This window comes from Meles meles, chromosome 8 (genome assembly GCF_922984935.1).
Source record: "Meles meles chromosome 8, mMelMel3.1 paternal haplotype, whole genome shotgun sequence".
Lineage (NCBI taxonomy): Eukaryota > Metazoa > Chordata > Mammalia > Carnivora > Mustelidae > Meles > Meles meles.
Genome location: NC_060073.1, coordinates 114307986 through 114329055, shown reverse-complemented (window position 1 = coordinate 114329055; position 21070 = coordinate 114307986). Strand labels below are relative to the sequence as shown.

General features: G+C 39.1%; 1 protein-coding gene across 1 annotated transcript in view; it reads right to left on the bottom strand.

The window, feature by feature from the left end:
- Positions 1-21070, bottom strand: part of C8H11orf65 (chromosome 8 C11orf65 homolog) — a 71240-nt gene that overhangs the window by 10127 nt on the left and 40043 nt on the right. Inside the window, exons 5-8 of the mRNA XM_046017378.1 lie at positions 13416-13469; positions 13081-13281; positions 11376-11506; positions 2852-3022 (exon numbers count right to left, since the gene is read on the bottom strand). Of these exons, the coding sequence (XP_045873334.1) occupies positions 2852-3022; positions 11376-11506; positions 13081-13281; positions 13416-13469 (557 nt within the window). The remainder of the gene's footprint in view (positions 1-2851; positions 3023-11375; positions 11507-13080; positions 13282-13415; positions 13470-21070) is intronic.

Sequence of the window (21070 nt, the reverse complement as noted above, 5' to 3'; positions counted from 1 at the left end):
TCTATTTGAGAGAGAGCGGGCATACATAGGAGCATGAGCACGAGTGCAGGGGAAGGGTCAGAGGGAGAAGCAGGCTCCCTGCAGGGAGCCTGACACAGGGCTCAATCCCCGGACCCCAGGATCATGACCTGAACTGAAGGCAAACGTTTAACCAACTGGGCCACCCAGGCTCCCCTCAGCATCTGACTCATGATCTCAGAGGTCAAGAGCTTGAGCTTCATGTTGGGCTCCATACTCAGAAGCCTACAAAAAAGGGGAAAAAAGAATTCGTAAATGAATTTAGTAGAGTTGCAAAATCCAAAATTAACATAGAAATCTGTTGCATTTCTTCTTTTTTTTTTTTTAAAGATTTTATTTATTTATTTGACAGAGAGAGAGGTCACAAGTAGGCAGAGAGGCAGGCAGAGAGAGAGGAGGAAGCAGGCTCCCCGCGGAGCAGAGAGCCTGATGCGGGGCTTGATCCCAGGACCCTGAGATCATGACCTGAGCCGAAGGCAGCGGCTTAATCCACTGAGCCACCCAGGTGCCCCGAAATCTGTTGCATTTCTACACACTAATGACAAAGTAGCAGAAACAGAAATTAAGAAAACAATCCCATGTTCAATTGCACCCAAAAGAATAAAATATCTAGGTATAAACCTAATAAATGAGGTGAGAAACCCATACTCTGGCAACTGTAAGATATTGATCAAAGAAATTGAACACAACACAAATGGAAAGATATTGTGCTTGCACATTTGTTTTTATAAGTTTTTTTTTTTTTTTAAGATTTATTTATTTATTTCACACAGAGAGAGAGATCACAAGTAGGTAGAGAGAAAGAGGGAGAAGCAGGCTTCCCACCACGCAGAGAGGCTGATGCAGGGCTCAATCCCAGGACCCTGAGACCATGACCTGAACTGAAGGCAGAGGCTTAACCCTCTGAGCCACCCAGGCGCCCCATTGGTTTTTAAATGTTAAAGTGTTCACACTATCCAAAGCAATCTACAGATATAACATAATCCCTATCGAAATACCAAAAACATTTTTCACAGAACTAGAACAAACAATCATAAAATTAGAATGGAACACAAAAGACCCCAAATAGCCAAAGCAATCTCGAGAAAGCAGAATACAGCTGGAGGCATCATAATCCTAGAATCCAAATACACGACAAAGTTATAGTAATTAACACAGTGTGGTACTGGCATGAAAACAGACACATAGGGCCAGAAATAAACCCATACATATATGGTTAATTAATCTAGAACAAAGGAGGCAAGAATATATAATAAAGATATTTTCTTCAATAAATGGTGTTGGGAAAACTTGACAGCCACATGCGAAAGAATGAAACTGAACCTCTTTCAAACCACACAAAAATAAACTCAAAATGATTATAGACTGAAATGTGATACCTAAAACTAGAAATCTCTGAAAAAGAAACTGTACGCAGTAATTTCTTGATAGTGGTCTTGGCAACATTTTTCTACCTATGTCTCCTCAGGCAAAGAAAACAAAACCAAAAATAAACTACAGGGACTATACCAAAATAAAAAGCTTTTACATAGCAAAGTTAACTATGAACAAAATGAAAAGGCAACCTACTGAATGGGAGATATTTACAGATGAAATATCCAATGAGGGGTTAATATCCAAAATATATAAAGAACTTATGCAACGCCACACACACACACACACAAACACACACACACACAGTTAAAAATGGGTGGATGATATGAATATACCTTTCTCTTAGGAAGACATATGCAGATGGCCAAGAGACACATGAAAAGATGCTCAATTTCACTCATCAGGGAAATACACATGAAAACCACAATGAGATATCACCTTATACCTACCAAAATAACTAAAATCAATAAGAAAAGAAATAGTTAAGTGTTGGTGAGGATGTGGAGAAAAGGAAACCCTCCTGCACTATTGATGGGAATGAAAACTGGTGCAGCCACTGTGAAAACGTATGGAAAATTAAAAACTTAAATACCACATGATCCAGTAATTCCACTACTGGGTATTTACCAAAAGAAACAGATATACTAATTTGAAAAGATATGTATGTTTATTGCACCATTATTTACAGTAGCCATGATACGGAAGCAACCCAAGTGTCCATCAAGTGATGAACGGATAAAAAAGATGAGACAAATACACACACACACACACACACACACACACACACACACAGTGGAATATTACTCGGCCATAAAAAATGAACTCTTGACATTAGTGAAAATATGGATGGAGCTAGAGGGTATAATGCTAGGTGAAATCATTCAGACAGAGAAAGACAAATACTAAAGAATTTTACTTCGTGTGGAATCAAAGAACTGGATTTTGTTTCTAAAAAACAAATGAACAAATAAAAAACCAGACTCTAAATATAGAGCACAGATGTTTGTCAAAGGGAGGTGGGTGGCAGAATGGGTGAAACAGATAAAGGGGATTAAAAGATACAAGTCACAGAGATGAGAAGTACAGCACTGGGAATACAGTCGATGATATATATAGTAAAGTTGTGTGGTGACAGATGGTGACAGTATTTACCATGGTGAACACTGAGCTATATATATATTGTCCAATCACTATTTATAGACCTACAACTCATGTAACATTGTATGTTAATTATACTTCAATTAAAAAAAAGAATACCTAAGTCTAATTGTCTTTTTCTACTTTTATATCTTTTTTATATTCTTCCCTCATATCTTCTTTTTTTCTAGACAAACAATACTCTTTTTTTTTTTTTTTTAAGACTACGTTTGTGGGCCCAAGATTTGAAGCAGAGGTGGGAACATCAGAAACACATGTGAGGCCTGCCCCTGCTCCCCAGTAAAAGCAGAAAAGCATTTACTCATCGAAGTTCAGGGCATTTGTCCAGTTCAGCACTTCATCCACTTCCCATTCCATCACTGAATCTATTCCACCGCTTTCGACAGCTCTCATGAGCCCCTTGGTTGCTGTGTGAATTAAATCTAGAGTTCTACGATTTGTTGACTTAGCCTCTAGGCTTCCTGCATAGTACCTAAAAGGGGAAAGGAAGGGAGACATCGATCTTGGGAAACCGGTCATTACTAGTAGATGCAGTTAATATATATATTGTTGCTGTGAAGCCACTTACATATTAAACAATGTTTTCACCCGATTTAACTTAAATACATCCAAACCAATTCTATGTGATGGGATCTTTTGGGGGAAAAAAAGAAAAAAGAAAGAAAGAAAGCAACTGAATCAACCACATTACCCGGTAAAGCCTCGTTTCAAAACCACCCTTCAGTACGCTGCACTGCTATGATACAATGAAAAACCAATTAAATCACCAAATCATAAAATTAGAGTCAAAGGATCTTGGAGATCAGATGAGTAGCCCTCTCGTCTTTCAGGAGAGAGATTAAGTCCTGGAAGACAAGGTCGTGTGGCTAAGGGCTGCTAACGGCTGGGAAAGTGAAGGGGAACAGGAAAGAGAGGGAGAGGCAAAGGGAAGAAAGATGGTAACACCCTCTTTTGTGTCAGGTACTTTCCACACATTATCTTGTTTAATTCTAAAAAGACACAGCCATTTGTGACAGCTGTTTTTATTCCCATTTTACAGGTGAGCAAATGGGGAGGTGGGGAAGTTAAGAAATTGTTCAAGATCATGGAAGTAGCAAACAGATGTCAGAGCCCGTATTCGAATGTGACTCCAAGCTGAGACTTCTTCCGTGGCACTGTTCTGTCTCATGTCCTGTCTCATGTGTCAATGAGTGTCTCTACCCCACGTGAGCTGAGTGAGTAGAGACAAGTCAGCAGTCTTTACCAAGAATATTAGAAAACAGCATTTTTTTCTTTGGTTTTTCGTTTTAGATCTATATTGATATTCCATTTTTTTTAAAGTTAATCTATTCGGAAACTGTTTTCGTTTATTAAATCAACACAGAATAGGAAGCGGCATGGTGGTCGTGTAGGGCTAGGTAGGGCTCGGATATCCAGCCATCTGGCCTTGAGTCTTCCTTCTGTGATTTATTTACTAGCTCTATGACCTTTACCAAATCACCCAGTCTTCTTGGGCTTCAGATTACCTTAAAATGGTACTCATCATATGCCTCAGCATTCCAAAAAGGTTTAGAAGTGTGAATCTTTATAAAGCATTCAGAACTATGGCACATGGGAAGCATTCAATAAAAGAAGGCTTACAAGTTCCTGGATAGTAAGGGGTCTGACAGTGACAAGATAGGTCTCTGCCTTCATGAAGTTTCTTTTTCAAACTTTAAATAGGTAACGATCCATGAGAGCTACTTCCATAGAAGGAGAAACATGCCTCTTGATTTATATTAGTTAGCAAAAGCACATATTTTAAGAAAGTATGATTTCACAATTTTTCTATAGTTCTTCATTCATTTACTCATATAGTAAATATTTATCGACTGTCCACCATTTGCAAAGCATTGTGTACAGAGGTGGGATTCCTCTGTGGAACTTTCAATCTTCTACTCTGTATTTCCTGAACATAATAGGCACTCAAAAATATATATACTAAATGAATGAATGAATGAATGATGGTAACCAGTGAACCAGGTTTATTAACAAATGCTGATGCCACAACAAAAATGCATTTAGAAATCAGAAACTTCTGGAAGGCTAGAGGTGAGCACATTTTTTATGAGTTCTTTCATGTTTTACATTCCCAAATATATGCTTGTGATTAGATTCGGACACCTGGATGATATTTCTTTTTGCTTTGGCAACAGTGAGTTACAAAATTCAGTTATCTATTTTTGCTCTCATCAAGGATATACAGGAAAAGGGTGCATTTAAAAAATAATAATACCTAGGGTGGCCGGTTAGCTCAGCTGCTTAGAGCGTGGTGCTAATAAAAAATAATAATACCTATTCCAAGAATTTAATTCTGTTTTAAACTCTTTAAATATTAGTCACAATTTTAGTTAAGTGGGCTAGAACAGTAATCAAACAACAATAGGCTAACAAGTAGAACAGAACTTCAAATATAATAGTGACCAGAAATGCAGATCACTTTAAAATTTGGCTTTGGAGGTAATGTTGCAATATATCCATTTTAAAATGATTTCTTATTCTAAGACAGAAAATTTAAAGAGAAAAAAATTATAAAAATGTCTTTCTGAATATATCAACAGGGAGAGAGGTTAAAATGCAAAAGACCTAGTAGGAATCGAAGTTTAAACTGGAAAAGAAGTCAAGAAGAGCTAAGATTTGTAGGACACAGGAAGGGAATATAAAAAACACACTTTTTTTAAAAAATTAAGACAGAGGTTAAAATATACGAAGATTTTGTTTATTTTGCTCACTGATTCTCAGCAAAGATTGGTAGAGGATGCCCTCAGTGAACAAAGCACACCAAGTAACATTTCTCCTTCACCCCCTGCAACCTTACATAAACCTTACATACACATCCAGCCATAAGGACTGAATGACTGACTCGCTCGCTCACTCACTCAATTCATTCAACAAAAAACACGTATTCATTAAGCATCTACTATGCCTGCAGCCCTGTGCTGACAAATAGATCAGAGTCCCTGTTCTTCAGGAGCTCATAGTACAGTGGAAGCGGCAGACCAATATGAGGAGATTCGCAGAAGTGTGACAGCTGAGTATATGGGTATCTGTGAAGGCCTCCAAGAAAAGGGCCAGTGCCTAGCTAAGTCAGGGCAGGCTTCAGAAGGAGATGTGTGAGCCACGCATCAAAAGGTGAAAGTCTTGTTGCCATGGAATTGAGCCAGAAAAGAGCAACCTGGGGAGAGGGACTATCATGTAGGATGTAGGGACAGTGAGCCCCTAATATGTTTTGGGTAAGGAGGGGATTTGATCTGTTTTTGAGACATGGTATTAGTGTTTACACAGAGATGGCAAAAGACTAGAGACAAAGAGAGCAAGCAGAAGGGCTCTGCCTGCGAAGTAGAGACAAGAGCACTGAGAGCTCCAGTCGGGGAGGGACAGGCATGCCAGACTTGGGAGAGTGTCTGGAAGCAGAACTGATAGGACTTTATGACAGATGACACATGGGAACTTATGAAAGGTTAGAAGTCAAGGAGAATCCCTACATTTCTGGCTTGGATGACTGGATAAATGATGGTATCATAACCTGAGGCCAAGAGGAATATGGAATAGGAACAATTTTTATGATGAGGAATATAAGAAATTCAATGTGAGACCAGTTGAGTCTGAGATAGAAATGTCCACGTAATTAGAAATACAGAGCTCAGTTATGGATGAGGATTGTTTTGAGAGTAAACAGAGGAAAGGGAAAAAAAAGAAATAGATTATTGTTCATGTGCATTGGCTTATTACCAGGTGGTCTCCCCACCCACCCCACCGGCCCCCGCCTCGCCCTGTGCTATGCCTGGGCTTCAGCAAATCATACTAATGTTCCGTCAATGCCACGGTTTCTGGTTTCTGGTGACAGCACACACCGTGCGTGTATTTTGTTGTTCTGAGCCTATTACCACACTTCCTGGGTCCCTGGTTAGAGGCAATGTTGTATGGAACAAAAGGACGATGGGAAGGGCTTCTGTAATAAACGGTACTGCTGACCGAAGTAACGCAAGCAGACAATCAAACACACATCCAGAATGTTTGTCTATTGCTGCAAACATGAAGAGATGCCACCTCTCTGTGAAGGGACTAATCAGCCTGCCACCAGGCAGCCAGCATGCTGTCAGAGGCAGAGCAATGGCCTTCGCTGTCCGGTCAGCTGAGACTGTGGAGTGGGAACGACCTCAGTGAGGAAAAGACCAAGTTTAGGAGTCTGTATGCAGCCTCCATCCCTGCACCCACGGCCGCCTTGTGCACGGCTCCACTGGGCAGCCACTGAGGTGGGTAGCGAGAAACGGACATCCACAGGCTGGTCATCTCGTCCATCTGAATACTTAGCGCTTTCTGCCTCTTGGGCCCTTGGGAGGGCACTCACAAGGACACAAACATATGCTTGCCCATTATGAGGACACCTGCCCCAGACCGAATCCCTATTTCCCCATTTAATCCCACCCAAGTGCCTAGTCAGCGCAGAAGCTCTCAGTTACTGCCCACAGACAATAAGGTTCCTGTCTCAAGCTGTTCCTCCTTTATATATGAAGTAGAAAACCGGTTGTGCTCACTGGCTTTTGACCATTCTCTGAGTCTACTGAGGGGCTGTAATCTAGGGACTGTCCATATTTGGATGTTGCCAGAATCCTGTGCTGATCCCTGGTGAATTAGACCTAACAGTCTCCTCTGTTAGCTGGTCGCAGGGGACTCCCCATGAAGCCAAAGGCATGGAGAAAAGCAGCGCCGATGCAGCCTAAGCGGGTGTTGAAGGACTCCGAGCCGCCTGCTCATACAGCCCACCGCAGCCCTCCGGACCTTCTCAGACCCATTCTCTTTTGTACTCCATCTATTTTGTACTGAGATGATGCTGTATACTCTCAGCTTTATGGTTCCCTGGATGAGATAGATAAAACCCAGGTCAGCTCATAATCACAGAGCACTTACAGTCCTACGCATCCAGTCCCTCCCATGGCCCAGTAGCAGAACAGAACTGATTTTCAAATTTAAAACAGGTTGGCAGAAGAGGGCATTACCTTACTCCTAAACCCTCTGTGCTGAGATCCTCTTCTTACAAAAAGCCCCATACAGTATTTCACTGTCTGTCCAATACTGCTGGACAGTATTTGGCCCTAAAGGCCAAGTGAGAGGACCGTGACCACGCTGTGGACCAGCTACCATGTTCATTCTTACACCTTGTCCCACGGGAGCCCCGCAGCCTCATTAGGTTACCATGAAAACAGGCTGGAGCAGCATTCCCCAATGCGGCACGTTTAGCTTCCTAAATCCAGAGAGGCCCTTTAAGTGCTGTGTGCCTTCAAGACAGACACGCCAAGGTCCTGAAACTTGTCTCTCACTTTAGAAAGGATATCCCAAAATGTCCACAAGCTTTAGTTATGTGGCAAATCCTTAGCATTTTGCAAAATTCTCTCTCCTTATGGTGTGCATTTGTCCTATGAAGTCATCTGGGGAGTTATTTCTGCTCACTGCATCTGATTAGTGTCACCAGTGCAAGGACAGGCATGATGGTCTGTGGGAACAGAAATGTACAAGGCCCTAGGGGAAACAGCAGGAGAGCAAACACAGCTCTGAGAATAAGAAGGAAAGGCACATCCTCTTCTTCCCATGTAAATGCAAACTGCCTCTCTGGCTGGCTGGGATGGGCAAGAACATGCGTCAGGCCAATAGCAGCATCCCAGGGGCCAGGGGCTGTCCTGACTTGCTGCATTAGAGGAAACGGTTCTGGAAGCTTACCTGCAACCCCTACCACTTCAGAGTTCCATTATTCCCGGCAAACTAAAGGTACCAATTCCACCACAGCTCTCCCCACTGTCACTTCCGGTCTGTAAAAACAGCTACCCTGGAGTTCATCCAGAACTCTGCAGCTCCCCTCATGTATTAGTGACTTGATGAAAACCATCTTCTAGGGCCTCCTGGGGTTACAGCTAGTGGGTAGCTGAGTAGATTGCACATGAGAGGAATGAAGACATGCATTCCCGAGACCAGAAATCCTTTTCTCTACAGTACACCAGAGGAGGGCAGGCATTTTGCAATGGTAGAGCTCCGGCTGAGTTCAGGCTAATAGTCCAGACAGACTATTTAACATCATTTCTGCGTCTCAAGCCAACACATTGAATTCATAATCCTAAATGAACGTGATCATTATCAGAAAATTTAACCCAACCATCTTCTGATCTCACAACCTGAAAATCCACTCTCACACATTTCCAAGGCGCCTATGAAAGGTTGGTAAATTCTTGTAAGCCTTTTGATTAATAAGCAATCTGCTCCTGGACTAGACCTTGCACATCTGTGTCCGGGCTGTTCTGAGACAGAACGCTCCCTGTGGGCTGGAGGCAACGTGCGATGTTCGTGGGGGAATGCTGAGGAGAATCGACATGAGCACATGCAGCAACCACGCCAGGAGCAGGTGCTGGAACGCTTTCATGCAGAGAAGGCCTGGGTCCCACAGAGCAGGCAGGAAGGATTTCCACCACCAACAGGGGAGTTTTACGTTCAAGGTTCTCGGCCTTGTCCATGCCTGCCCATATGTCCCCATCCCAGGTCTCTGGGTTCCTCACCACTCATGCCCTTATGTTAGTGCCCAGGACCTGAGAGCATTAAGTACTTGCTTGCATTGTAGGCACTGTGACCCTACGACCCTTACAACTGGTCCCTGGGCTGCCCCCAACTCACCCTGCAAGTACAAGAGATGAAGAACTACTTTATCGAGGTCTTCTGAATGTCTGCACATGTTCTTATAAAAATCAATGGATGAATGGATAAAGAAAACGTGATACACACACAAGAATATTATCCAGCCATAAAAAAGTGAAATTTGGCCATTAGCAATAACACGAACGGAGCTTGTTCCAAGTGAAATAAGTCAGACAGAGAAAAATAAATACCCTACGGTCTCACTTACATATGGAATCTAAAAATACACAAGTTCACAGATAAACAATAGACTGGTGACTGTCAAAGGCAGTGGGTTGGGGGTGGACAAATGAGTGGAGGGGGGTGGTCACAAAAGTTTTTACAACGTTACTGAGGTATAGCTGATGTACGGTAACACACATATTTAAACAGAACAACGCGAAGAGTTTTGACATAAGTATACCCCGTGACTCGCTCACTACAGTAAAAAATGAACCTATCCATCACCCCCACAAAGTTCCTTGTGTCCCTTTCTTATCCTTTCCTTCATCCCCCAACTCCTACCTCCAGACAACTACTGACAACTACTCTCCATATATATACACACACACACACACACACACACACACACACACACACATATATATATATACACATACACTTACATACACACATCACTAATGCTTTCTTCCTATGGCTTGTCTTTTTTTTCCTCAAGATTTTATTCAAATTCCAGTTAGCTAATATACATGTAGTTTATCTTTTTATTTTTTTTTAAGTGTCTTTCAGAGAGCAAAAGCTTTTAACTTTGAGGAAGTGTAACTGGACAACTTTTTTTTTTTTTTTAAGATTTTATTTGATTTATTTGACAGAGAGAGATCACGAGTAAGCAGAGAGGCAGGCAGAGAGAGAGGAGGAAGCAGGCTCCCTCCCCGCTGAGCAGAGAGCCTGATGTGGGGCTCGATCCCAGGACCCTGAGATCATGACCTGAGCCGTAGGCAGAGGCTTAACCCACTGAGCCACCCAGGTGCCCCTTGACAACTTTTTTTATATGTCATGCCTTCTGTGTCCTATATAAGAAATTTTTTCCAGAACTAAGGTTACTAAGATTTTCTCCTTTGCCTACTTGCAGGTATTTGATGACTTTAGCATTTATATTTAGATCTGTGATCTCTTTTGAGATATCAAACTTTACATATATGGTGTGAGAGATAAGGGTCAAGGTTCATTTTCCTGTATTTAAATATCCAATCCATTGAAAAGAATATCATTTTCCAATTATATTGCCTTAGCACCTGTGTTAAAACTCATCAGTATACATGTGTATCTACTTTTCTCAACTCTTGATTCTGTTCCATTAACTTATGTCTACCTTTATGCTAATAATCCAATAGTAGCTTTGGAGTAAGTCTTGGAATCAAGTAGTATAAATTCTCCAAATTTTATGTTTCCAAAATTGTTTTGGCTAATCCAGTTCCTATGCATTTCCATAAAAATTTTCAAATCGACTTGCCAATTTCCCCAAAAATCCCACTGCAACTTTTTTATTGTGACTAAACTGAATGTACAAATCAATCCGGAGACAATGGACATGTTAACAATATGGAGTCTTCTGATCCATAACCACCTTAATATCTCACATATATCTTGTGAATTTTACATAATTTGGGATCCTGGAGTTTTTGTATTACTTTAAATATCTGGGGGACTTGTTCTGTGTATGGAGTGAAGTAAACTTGTAAACAATTTGATGTTTTGGATTGGTTTTAACATTTGTTAGACATGTACAGAATGACTTTGAGTGTAATCCATACAGGTCAGGGTTTTAGGGCAAAAAGAAGGGTTAAGAAGGGTACAGAGTGGATCTGGAGGGCCAAATAAAAGATATTTGGTATATAAGAGTAAATGCTTATTTTCGTATCTGATATTCCAATAGACTGTAAGTTCCTTGAGGTCAAAGACAACATGTCTTTCCCCATTTATATCTTAGAGATTAACAGTATCTCATACATAGCACGCATTTGGTAAATGTTTGCTTTCTATGTATTTTTAAAAACAGAACTATAATCTTACATTTTCTTTTAAAAATAGCATGTAGTCATTTTAATAGTGATAGCATTTTTAAAAAGAACTCAAAATAGCATATATTTAGTAAGTCGAACTATTTCATCAACTTTTCAACTTACATTTTCCTCATCCATTCTATCTTTCTAATTTTTCTTTTCTTTTCCATATCTTGCCTTCTCTTCAGTTTAGAGAAATGGAATTCGATTTCTTTTTCTTCTCCTACCTTTGCATTTTCAGTAGACATCCAAAACTATTAAGGCAATGAAAAATGAGTATACAAAGTGCTGAGATACTGATTGTCAGGTTATCTGGCTACAGACAAGAATTTCTGTGAGTTCAGTAGGAATATGTCAAGGCAGAAACAGAGGAGTGAATACACCCCTTTTAAGGTACTTCTTATAATACCATGGGTGAGTGGCACACTGCACTTTCAGAGGCACATGTTACAGAAAGACAAACAAAGCACTCGTATCTTGAGGTACTTAAGAACTATTGGTTGAATGGATAAATGCATAGACATACTCCAGTACTCTTTGTTTTTTTTCATAACGGTTCTTACCTACTATTCGTGCTGTTGACTTCTGAAGACTCTAATTCTCAAGGAGTACAGGCACCCTTCAAGAACAGTCTCATCATTATGCTCCAAAAGTCTGTGGTCTCCCCGTGTGACATGCTATCCTAACTGGTTGCCTGTTTTCTCTTACTTTGAATTCATTTCCTCTTCTTTACCACGTACACATTAAAGAAAAAGGAGAGTTTGCTATCCCCTGTAACACTATGTATCTGTCCCTCTTAAAGCACAGACTTACAGCACTGTACTGAAATATTCTTTTTACTTGACTCTCTCCTAAATTAAAGAGGAAAAACACTTGAGGGGAGAGACTATTTTATCTACCATTGTATCCCTAGCAGCTAGTACAATGCCTGACATATGGTTGGTACGCAGCAAGGTTTGTTGAATGAATGTATGAACTCACACCTTGATCATTTCACTTTTTAGTACACTTAATATATTAACTCTATAAACTGCATACCAGAGATTTAAGGACCTGAATGAAGATATGAGCCCAAAGAGACATCTAGAGCTATCGAACCTGATTATATTAACCTGTAAAATGTAAGCTTACAAACATCCTTAGAATCTCCACAGAAACCTGGGTGCCTATGGAAAAGTCCCTAAATCAGAACTATGTACAGTTAAAATCACTCCATTCAGTTAATGAGGACATGTTAAAGTTCCAAACACCATGATGACCCAAATAATTTCCCACTAATCCCTGATGTTACAAGCTCTATAAGAGAAAACATTATATTTTTTTCAAGAATTCCCAGCTCTAGGGGCACCTGGGTGGCTCAGTGGGTTAAAGCTTCTGCCTTTGGCTCAGGTCATGATCCCAGAATCCTGGGATCGAGCCCCATGTCGGGCTCTCTGCTCAGTAGGGAGCCTGCTTCCTCCTCTCTGCCTGCCTCTCTGCTTACTTGTGATCTCTGTCTGTCAAATAAATAAATAAAATCTGTTAAAAAAGAAAAAAAAAGAATTCACAGCTCTAGTCCAAGGATTAATTAATATAAATTCAAAACATTTTCAAATTTGCTTTGTTATCTGGGTCTATAGATGACCCAGATCAAAGCTGATTACTAAAAGCAGAAGTAAAGAAAAAAAAAGATATACTGCTGATCTTGAAGTATTATTAGTAACCTGGTAGTTAATGTCATCACTTTTGATCAAACTATCAAGATTTACTGTTTTAAAATTAATTTTCAAGAAGACAAATGAGTTTCTAGATATATGAGTCAAAATTATTAATATTTCTCTTTTCTTACTGTATCGGCGACGGGCCTCCAGCCATTGTTTTCTACACGACGATACCAGCCACTATGATCCTCTTCCTGAAGATCATCACTTTTAATATGAGATGTATATTTTGCTGGAAGTTTTGTATAATTTCTAGGGCTATTAGCACACAGATCTTCAATATGTCTATGAGTGAAAATTTTATAGTATATATCAGGTGGAAATTTAACCTGTATATGGAGAAGTTCAAAGGACCATTGTAATCTAATTACCAAAAAAATGGTTTACATTTTTAAAATTACATCTTTTAAATTTCACATAAATATGCTTTAAAACTATCAAATAAGAATTCATCCATACTTACACCACCTAATCTGAATCGTACATGAACGCCAGCAGCAGCATCTAGAAGCTCTGCCTATAAAAAAATGTATTACTCTTCAACACTGTATATATTAGTTGACTACTTCTGACTCTTACCATGTTAAAATAGGTGCTGAACATATATTATTTATGAAATACATCAAATAAACCTCAATTAATTATGTTTAAATTAAAAAATATTTTAAGATTTAATTTCTTACAGCATCCAATAAATAAAACATCTTCCATGAAAACTGGAAAAATGATACCAGATTGTGTTTATTTTCTGTGCAACATTTAAGTATAAAAACAAACTGATATGTTATTCACAAGACAGAAATTTTACATAAGTCCTCAAATACATGATTTACATATTCAATATTACTTTATTGGTAAATTCAGGGAAAAAATTATGGTTGGCTAATTTAACACCAAATGACCTTTCCTAACTAGCTTTTGTTAAGTCAAAAATACATGTTTAAATTTCGTAAGAATTGTATATAGCTGGTCTTCTAAATTTTAGTGCCCTGTACCAAATGCAAAGTAGAGAAAACAATTTTGGGTCCTCAATCAGAAGACAATTCAATCTTACCTCCTGATAATATTAGGTTAGATGAGAAAATACATGTTATCCTAAATCATTCATGTAAAGCCTGAAAGAACACATGAGGTTTTGCACAATTTTCTCCTGACTAAAGAATGTATATACACATGTATACATATATAGGATCACAATTCAAACATGAAAAATATGTTTTATAACAGGATCTAAAACTTTTATTTATAAAATTCATAAAATTTATACAGGTGATGCTTGAACACATGGGTTTGAAGTGTGCAGGTCAACTTATACACAGATTTTCTATAGTACAGTACTGTAAAAGTAATTTCTCCTCAAGATTTTCTTAACATGTTACTTTAGCTTACTTGAATGTAAGAATAAAGTATGTAATACATATAACACATAAAATATGTGTTAATTGACTACTTATGTTATTAGTAAGGCTTCTGGTCAACACTACATTTGTAGTTGACTTTTTGGAGAGTCACAGGTTACATATGGACTTTCCACTGCATGGCAGGGGTGGGGGGGTCACTGCCCCATCCCAACATTGTTCAAGGGTCAACTGTATATAATTTTTAAACAAAATTTACTATATATATAATTTTATCTCCACTACAGTAGGCAAATCCTAAGTGTAGAGCTTCGTGGATTTTTTTCTTTCCTCTTTTAGTCAGTTAGGGTGAGAGGATTATCATGTCAATCCAATCAGAATCCACCCAGAAGTGGGTCAAGCCTGGGTTATAGTTTTAGTAATTCATATCTGGTCTGTCTATTTCTAGTTTTTTCCTATTTCTCAGAGGTGGTCCTGGCAAGTTTCTATCTACTCAACTACTAAAGCCTATGGGAAATCTAGGTGTACTTTTGGGAAGATTTGAGTTTACTTCTTTATCCTTCTACCATCTACAAACTCAGATGAGGATGAGAGCTGGCTCGGTATTTAAGGCACTTCCCTTCCTTTTAGCATGACTTTGTCTCCTAACCTCATTGGAAATTTTATTTAGTGGAATAGCATTATTTAAAGTGGACTTACACTAGTTGTAAATACTCACTGCAAACTCTAGGGAAACCAAAAATTAGTTAAAAAAAAAAAAAGAGGTATAACTGATATACTGAAAGAAAATATAATCATATAAAATGCTCAATTAAAGCCAGAGAAGGCAGAAAAAGAATGTAATATGAAAAAAGAAACAAAGAACAAAGGCAAGAAGTTTATTGCTTTCCACTGCTGAAAACATTAACAAATATGTTAGATATCAATCACTATATTAAATATCAATGGTCTAAATATACAAGGTGAAAGGCAGAGACTATAAACATAGATTAAAAAAATAAGATCTAACTGTATGTAGTCTATAAAAAATATTTTAAATATAAAGACAGACAGGTTAAAAGCAAAGTTATGGAGAAACATATAACATATTCACTAACAACAACTAAATGAAAACTGAACAGCTGTATTAATTTCAGAAAAAGCTGAATTCAGAGCAAGGAAAATTCTTAGTGGTAAAGAGGAGGATTATATGATGATAAAGTGGCCAATTCTCTATGAAGATATAACAATTCCTAAAGTATTTATGCCTGACAACAGAGTATCCAAATATGTAAGGCACTATAAGAACTGGAGAAATCCATTATTATAGTTGGAGAATTTCAACACCTCTCTATCAGTAACTGACATATTCAGTAGAAGAAAAATCATTAAATCCCTTATGAAACAGAACAACACTTGTAATCACCAGACCTGACATTTCTAGAACACATTATCCAACAATAGCAAATATACACTCTTCTCAAGCTCATATGGAACATTTACTGAGATAGAACATGTTATGGACCATAAAACACACCTTAACAACTATAAAATAATAGAAATTATACAAAGCATGCTCTTAGATCCCAATGGAATTAAATTAGAAATCAGGAACAGAAGGATAGCTGAAAAGCCCAGAACTTGGAAATTCAATGATACACTCTTAGTAACAAATAGATCAAATAAGAAGTCTCAAGAGAAATTTACAAATATTTTGACCTAAGGGAAAATGAAAATACAGCTTATCAAAATTCATGAAATGCAGAACAACAGTGCTTAGAGGAAAATTTATTACACTGAATAAATATATTTGAAAACAAAGACCTGAAATCAATATTCAAGACTTCCATCTTAAGGCTCTAGGAAAAGAAATTAAATCAAAAGTAAGCAAAAGAAAAGAAATAACAAAAGCTATTCAGAAATCAATGAAATCAAAATAGGAAACCAATATGAAAAATAAAAGAAATTAAAAGCTAGTTCTTTGAAAAGATCAATAAAATCAGTAAGCTTCTGACCAGGAAAACGAAGAAGAAAAAAGAGAGCGGGAAGACACAAATGATAATATCAGAAAAGAGGAGCTATCACTACTGATTCCAGGGACCTTAAAAGGATATTTAACAGATATTAAGAAAAACTCTATGCCTACAAATTTGATAGCCTATATGAAATGGTTCAAATCCCTGAAAGACACAACGTGACAAAACTCACACAAGCAGATACAGAAAATCTGAATAGACCTATTAAAGAAACTGAATCAATAATAAACCTTTCAAAAAAGAAAGCACCAAGTTTCAATAGGTTCAGTCATGAAAACTACCATTTAAGGAAAGAATTGTACCAATTCTCTGAAATCTATTCCAGAAAACAGAAGCAAAGGGAATACTCCCTAACACATTCTATGAGGCCAGCATTATCCTAACACCCAAACCAGAGGGAGATACCACAAGAAAGGAAAATTACAGACCATTATCTCTCATGAACATAGATGCAAAAATCCTCAAGAAAATATTAGCAAGTCAAATTCAACAAAGGAATTATATACCAGGAGCAAGTGGGATTCATTCCAGGTACGCAAGGTCATTATCAAATTACAAAAGCTTAAAGAAGAAAAATCATATGATCATATCAACAATGCAGAAAAAGTATTTGATAAAATTCAATACCAATTCATGATAAAAATTCTGACAAACTAGGAATAGAGACAAGCTTCCTCAACTTGATGAAGGATATCTACAATAAACACACCTATCATATTTATTAGTGAGAAACTGCATGCTTTCCTGCTAAGATCAGGAACAAGGCAAAGATGTCCTTCACCCCTTCTATTCAATGTCATATTGGAAGTCATAGCTAATTCAATAAGAAAAAGAAATAAAAGGTATACAAATTGAAATGGAAAAAAAATCTGTCTTTGTTCACAGATAACATAACTGTCTATATTAAAAATTCCAATGAGAGGAGGAGTCAAGATGGCGGAGAAGTAGCAGGCTGAGACTACATCAGGTAGCAGGAGATCAGCTCGATAGCTTATCTAAACATTGCAAACACCTACAAATCCAACGGGAGATCGAAGAGAAGAACAGCAACTCTAGAAACAGAAAATCAACCACTTTCTGAAAGGTAGGACTGGCGGAGAAGTGAATCTAAAATGACGGGAAGATAGACCGCGGGGGGAGGGGCCGGCTCCCGGCAAGCGGCGGAGCAACGGAGCACAAAATCAGGACTTTTAAAAGTCTGTTCCACTGAGGGACATTGCTCCAGAGGCTAAACCAGGGTGAAGCCCACGCGGGGTCAGCGTGGCCCCAGGTCCCGCAGGGTCACAGAAGGATCGGGGGTGTTGCAGTGTCGCAGAGCTCGCAGGTATTAGAACGGAGAAGCCGGCTGCAGAGACAGAGCCGAGGACTGAGCTCTCAGCTCGGGGTTACCTTGAACTGGTCGCCGGCTGGGTGAGCTCGGAGCGCGGCTAGAGGCTGGGGATACGGGAGTGATTGGGTGCTGCCCTCTGGGGGCGCACTGAGGAGTGGGGCCCCGGGCTCTCGGCTCCTCTGGGCCGGAGACTGGGAGGCCACCATTTTCATTCCCGTCCTCCGGAACTCTACGGAAAGCGATCAGGGAACAGAAGCTCCCAAAAGCGAACCTGAGCCGATTACTTAGTCTGGCTTCCGGTAAGGGCGGTGCAATCCCGCCTCGGGCAAAACACTTGAGAGTCACTACAACAGGCCCCTCCCCCAGAAGATCAACAAAAAATCCAGCCAGGACGAAGTTCATCTATCAAGGAAAAGTAGGTTCAATTCCTAAGACAGCAGCGCAATTCCAGAGGAGGAGAAAGCAAAGCACGGAACTCATGGCTCTCTCCCCATGATTCTTTAGTCTTGCGGCTACTTCAATCTTTTTTCTTTTTTCAATTTTTTTTCTTTTTTCTTCTTCTGCTAAATTTTTAAAAACTTTTACCCTTTTCTTTTTTAACGTTTTTTGACTAGTTTATCTAAATATATATATTTTTTCTTTTTTATATTTTTTCTTTATTTGTTTTATTTTTTAAATTTTTTTTCTTTTTTTTCTGAACCTCTTTTTATCCCCTTTCTCCCCCCCACAATTTGGGGTCTCTTCTCATTTGGTTACAGCACATTTTTCTGGGGTCTTTGCCACCCTTTTAGTATTTTATTCGCTCCTTCATATCCTCTTATCTGGACAAAATGACACGGCGGAAAAAATCACCACAAACAAAAGAACAAGAGACAGTACCGAAGGCTAGGGACCTAATCAACACAGACATTGGTAATATGTCAGATCAAGAGTTCAGAATGACGATTCTGAACATTCTAGCTGGGCTCGAAAAAGGCATGGAAGATATTAGAGAAACCCTCTCTGGAGATATTAAAGCCCTTTCTGGAGAAATTAAAGAACTAAAATCTAACCAAGTTGAAATCAAAAAAGCTATTAATGAGGTGCAATCAAAAATGGAGGCTCTCACTGCTAGGATCAATGAGGCAGAAGAAAGAATTAGTGATATAGAAGACCAAATGACAGAGAATAAAGAAGCCGAACAAAAGAGGGACAAACAGCTACTGGACCATGAGGGGAGAATTCGAGAGATAAGTGACACCATAAAACGAAACAACATTAGAATAATTGGGATTCCAGAAGAAGAAGAAACAGAGAGGGGAGCAAAAGGTCTATTGGAGAGAATCATTGGAGAGAATTTCCCTAATATGGCAAAGGGAACAAGCATCAAAATCCAGGAGATGCAGAGAACCCCCCTCAAAGTCAACAAGAATAGGTCCACACCCCGTCACCTAATAGTAAAATTTACAAGTCTTAGTGACAAAGAGAAAATCCTGAAAGCAGCCCGAGAAAAGAAGTCTGTAACATACAATGGTAAAAATATTAGATTGGCAGCAGACTTATCCACAGAGACCTGGCAGGCCAGGAAGAGCTGGCATGATATATTCAGAGCACTAAACGAGAAAAACATGCAGCCAAGAATACTCTATCCAGCTAGGCTATCATTGAAAATAGAAGGAGAGATCAAAAGCTTCCAGGACAAACAAAAACTGAAAGAATTTGCAAACACCAAACCAGCTCTACAGGAAATATTGAAAGGGGTCCTCTAAGCAAAGAGAGAGCCTAAAAGTAGTAGATCAGAAAGGTACAGAGACAATATACAGTAACAGCCACCTTACAGGCTAATAATGGCACTAAATTCATATTTCTCAATAGTTACGCTGAATGTTAATGGGCTAAATGCCCCAATCAAAAGACACAGGATATCAGAATGGATAAAAAAACAAAACCCATCTATATGTTGCCTACAAGAAACTCATTTTAGACGCAAAGACACCTCCAGATTTAAAGTGAGGGAGTGGAAAACAATTTACCTTGCTAATAGGCATCAGAAGAAAGCTGGGGTGGCAATCCTTATATCAGATCAATTAGACTTTAAGCCAAAGACTATAAAAAGAGATGAGGAAGGACACTATATCCTACTCAAAGGGTCTGTCCAACAAGAAGATCTAGCAATTTTAAATATCTATGCCCCTAACGTGGGAGCAGCCAACTATATCAACCAATTAATAACAAAATCAAAGAAACACATCAATAATAATACAATAATAGTAGGGCAAAAATGAACTATTGGGACTTCATCAAGATCAAAAGCTTTTGCACAGCAAAGGAAACAGTTAACAAAACCAAAAGACAACTGACAGAATGGGAGAAGATATTTGCAAACGACATATCAGATAAAGGGCTAGTCTCCAAAATCTATAAGGAACTTAGCAAACTCAACACCCAAAGAACAAACAATCCAATCAAGAAATGGGCAGAGGACATGAACAGACATTTCTGCAAAGAAGACATCCAGATGGCCAACAGACACATGAAAAAGTGCTCCACGTCACTCGGCATCAGGGAAATACAAATCAAAACCACAATGAGATATCACCTCACACCAGTCAGAATGGCTAAAATTAACAAGTCAGGAAATGACAGATGCTGGTGAGGATGCGGAGAAAGGGGAACCCTCCTCCACTGTTGGTGGGAATGCAAGCTGGTGCAACCACTCTGGAAAACAGCATGGAGGTTCCTCAAAATGTTGAAAATAGAACTACCCTATGACCCAGCAATTGCACTACTGGGTATTTACCCTAAAGATACAAACATAGTGATCCAAAGGGGCACGTGTACCCGAATGTTTATAGCAGCAATGTCTACAATAGCCAAACTATGGAAAGAACCTAGATGTCCATCAACAGATGAATGGATAAAGAAGAGGTGGTATATATACACAATGGAATACTATGCAGCCATCAAAAGAAATGAAATCTTGCCATTTGCGACGACGTGGATGGAACTAGAGCGTATCATGCTTAGTGAAATAAGTCAATTGGAGAAAGACAACTATCATATGATCTCCCTGATATGAGGACATGGAGAAGCAACATGGGGGGTTAGGGGGATAGGAGAAGAATAAATGAAACAAGATGGGATTGGGAGGGAGACAAACCATAAATGACTCTTAATCTCACAAAACAAACTGGGGTTTGCTGGGGGGAGGTGGGACTGGGAGAGGGGGAGGGGGCTATGGACATTGGGGAGGGGAGGCGAACCATAAGAGACTATGGATTCTGAAAAACAACCTGAGGGTTTTGAAGGGTCAGGGTTGGGAGGTTGGGGGAACAGGTGGTGAGTAATAGGGAGGGCACGTTTTGCATGGAGCACTGGGTGTTGTACAAAAACAATGAATACTGTTACGCTGAAAAAAATAAATAAAAAAAAAAAA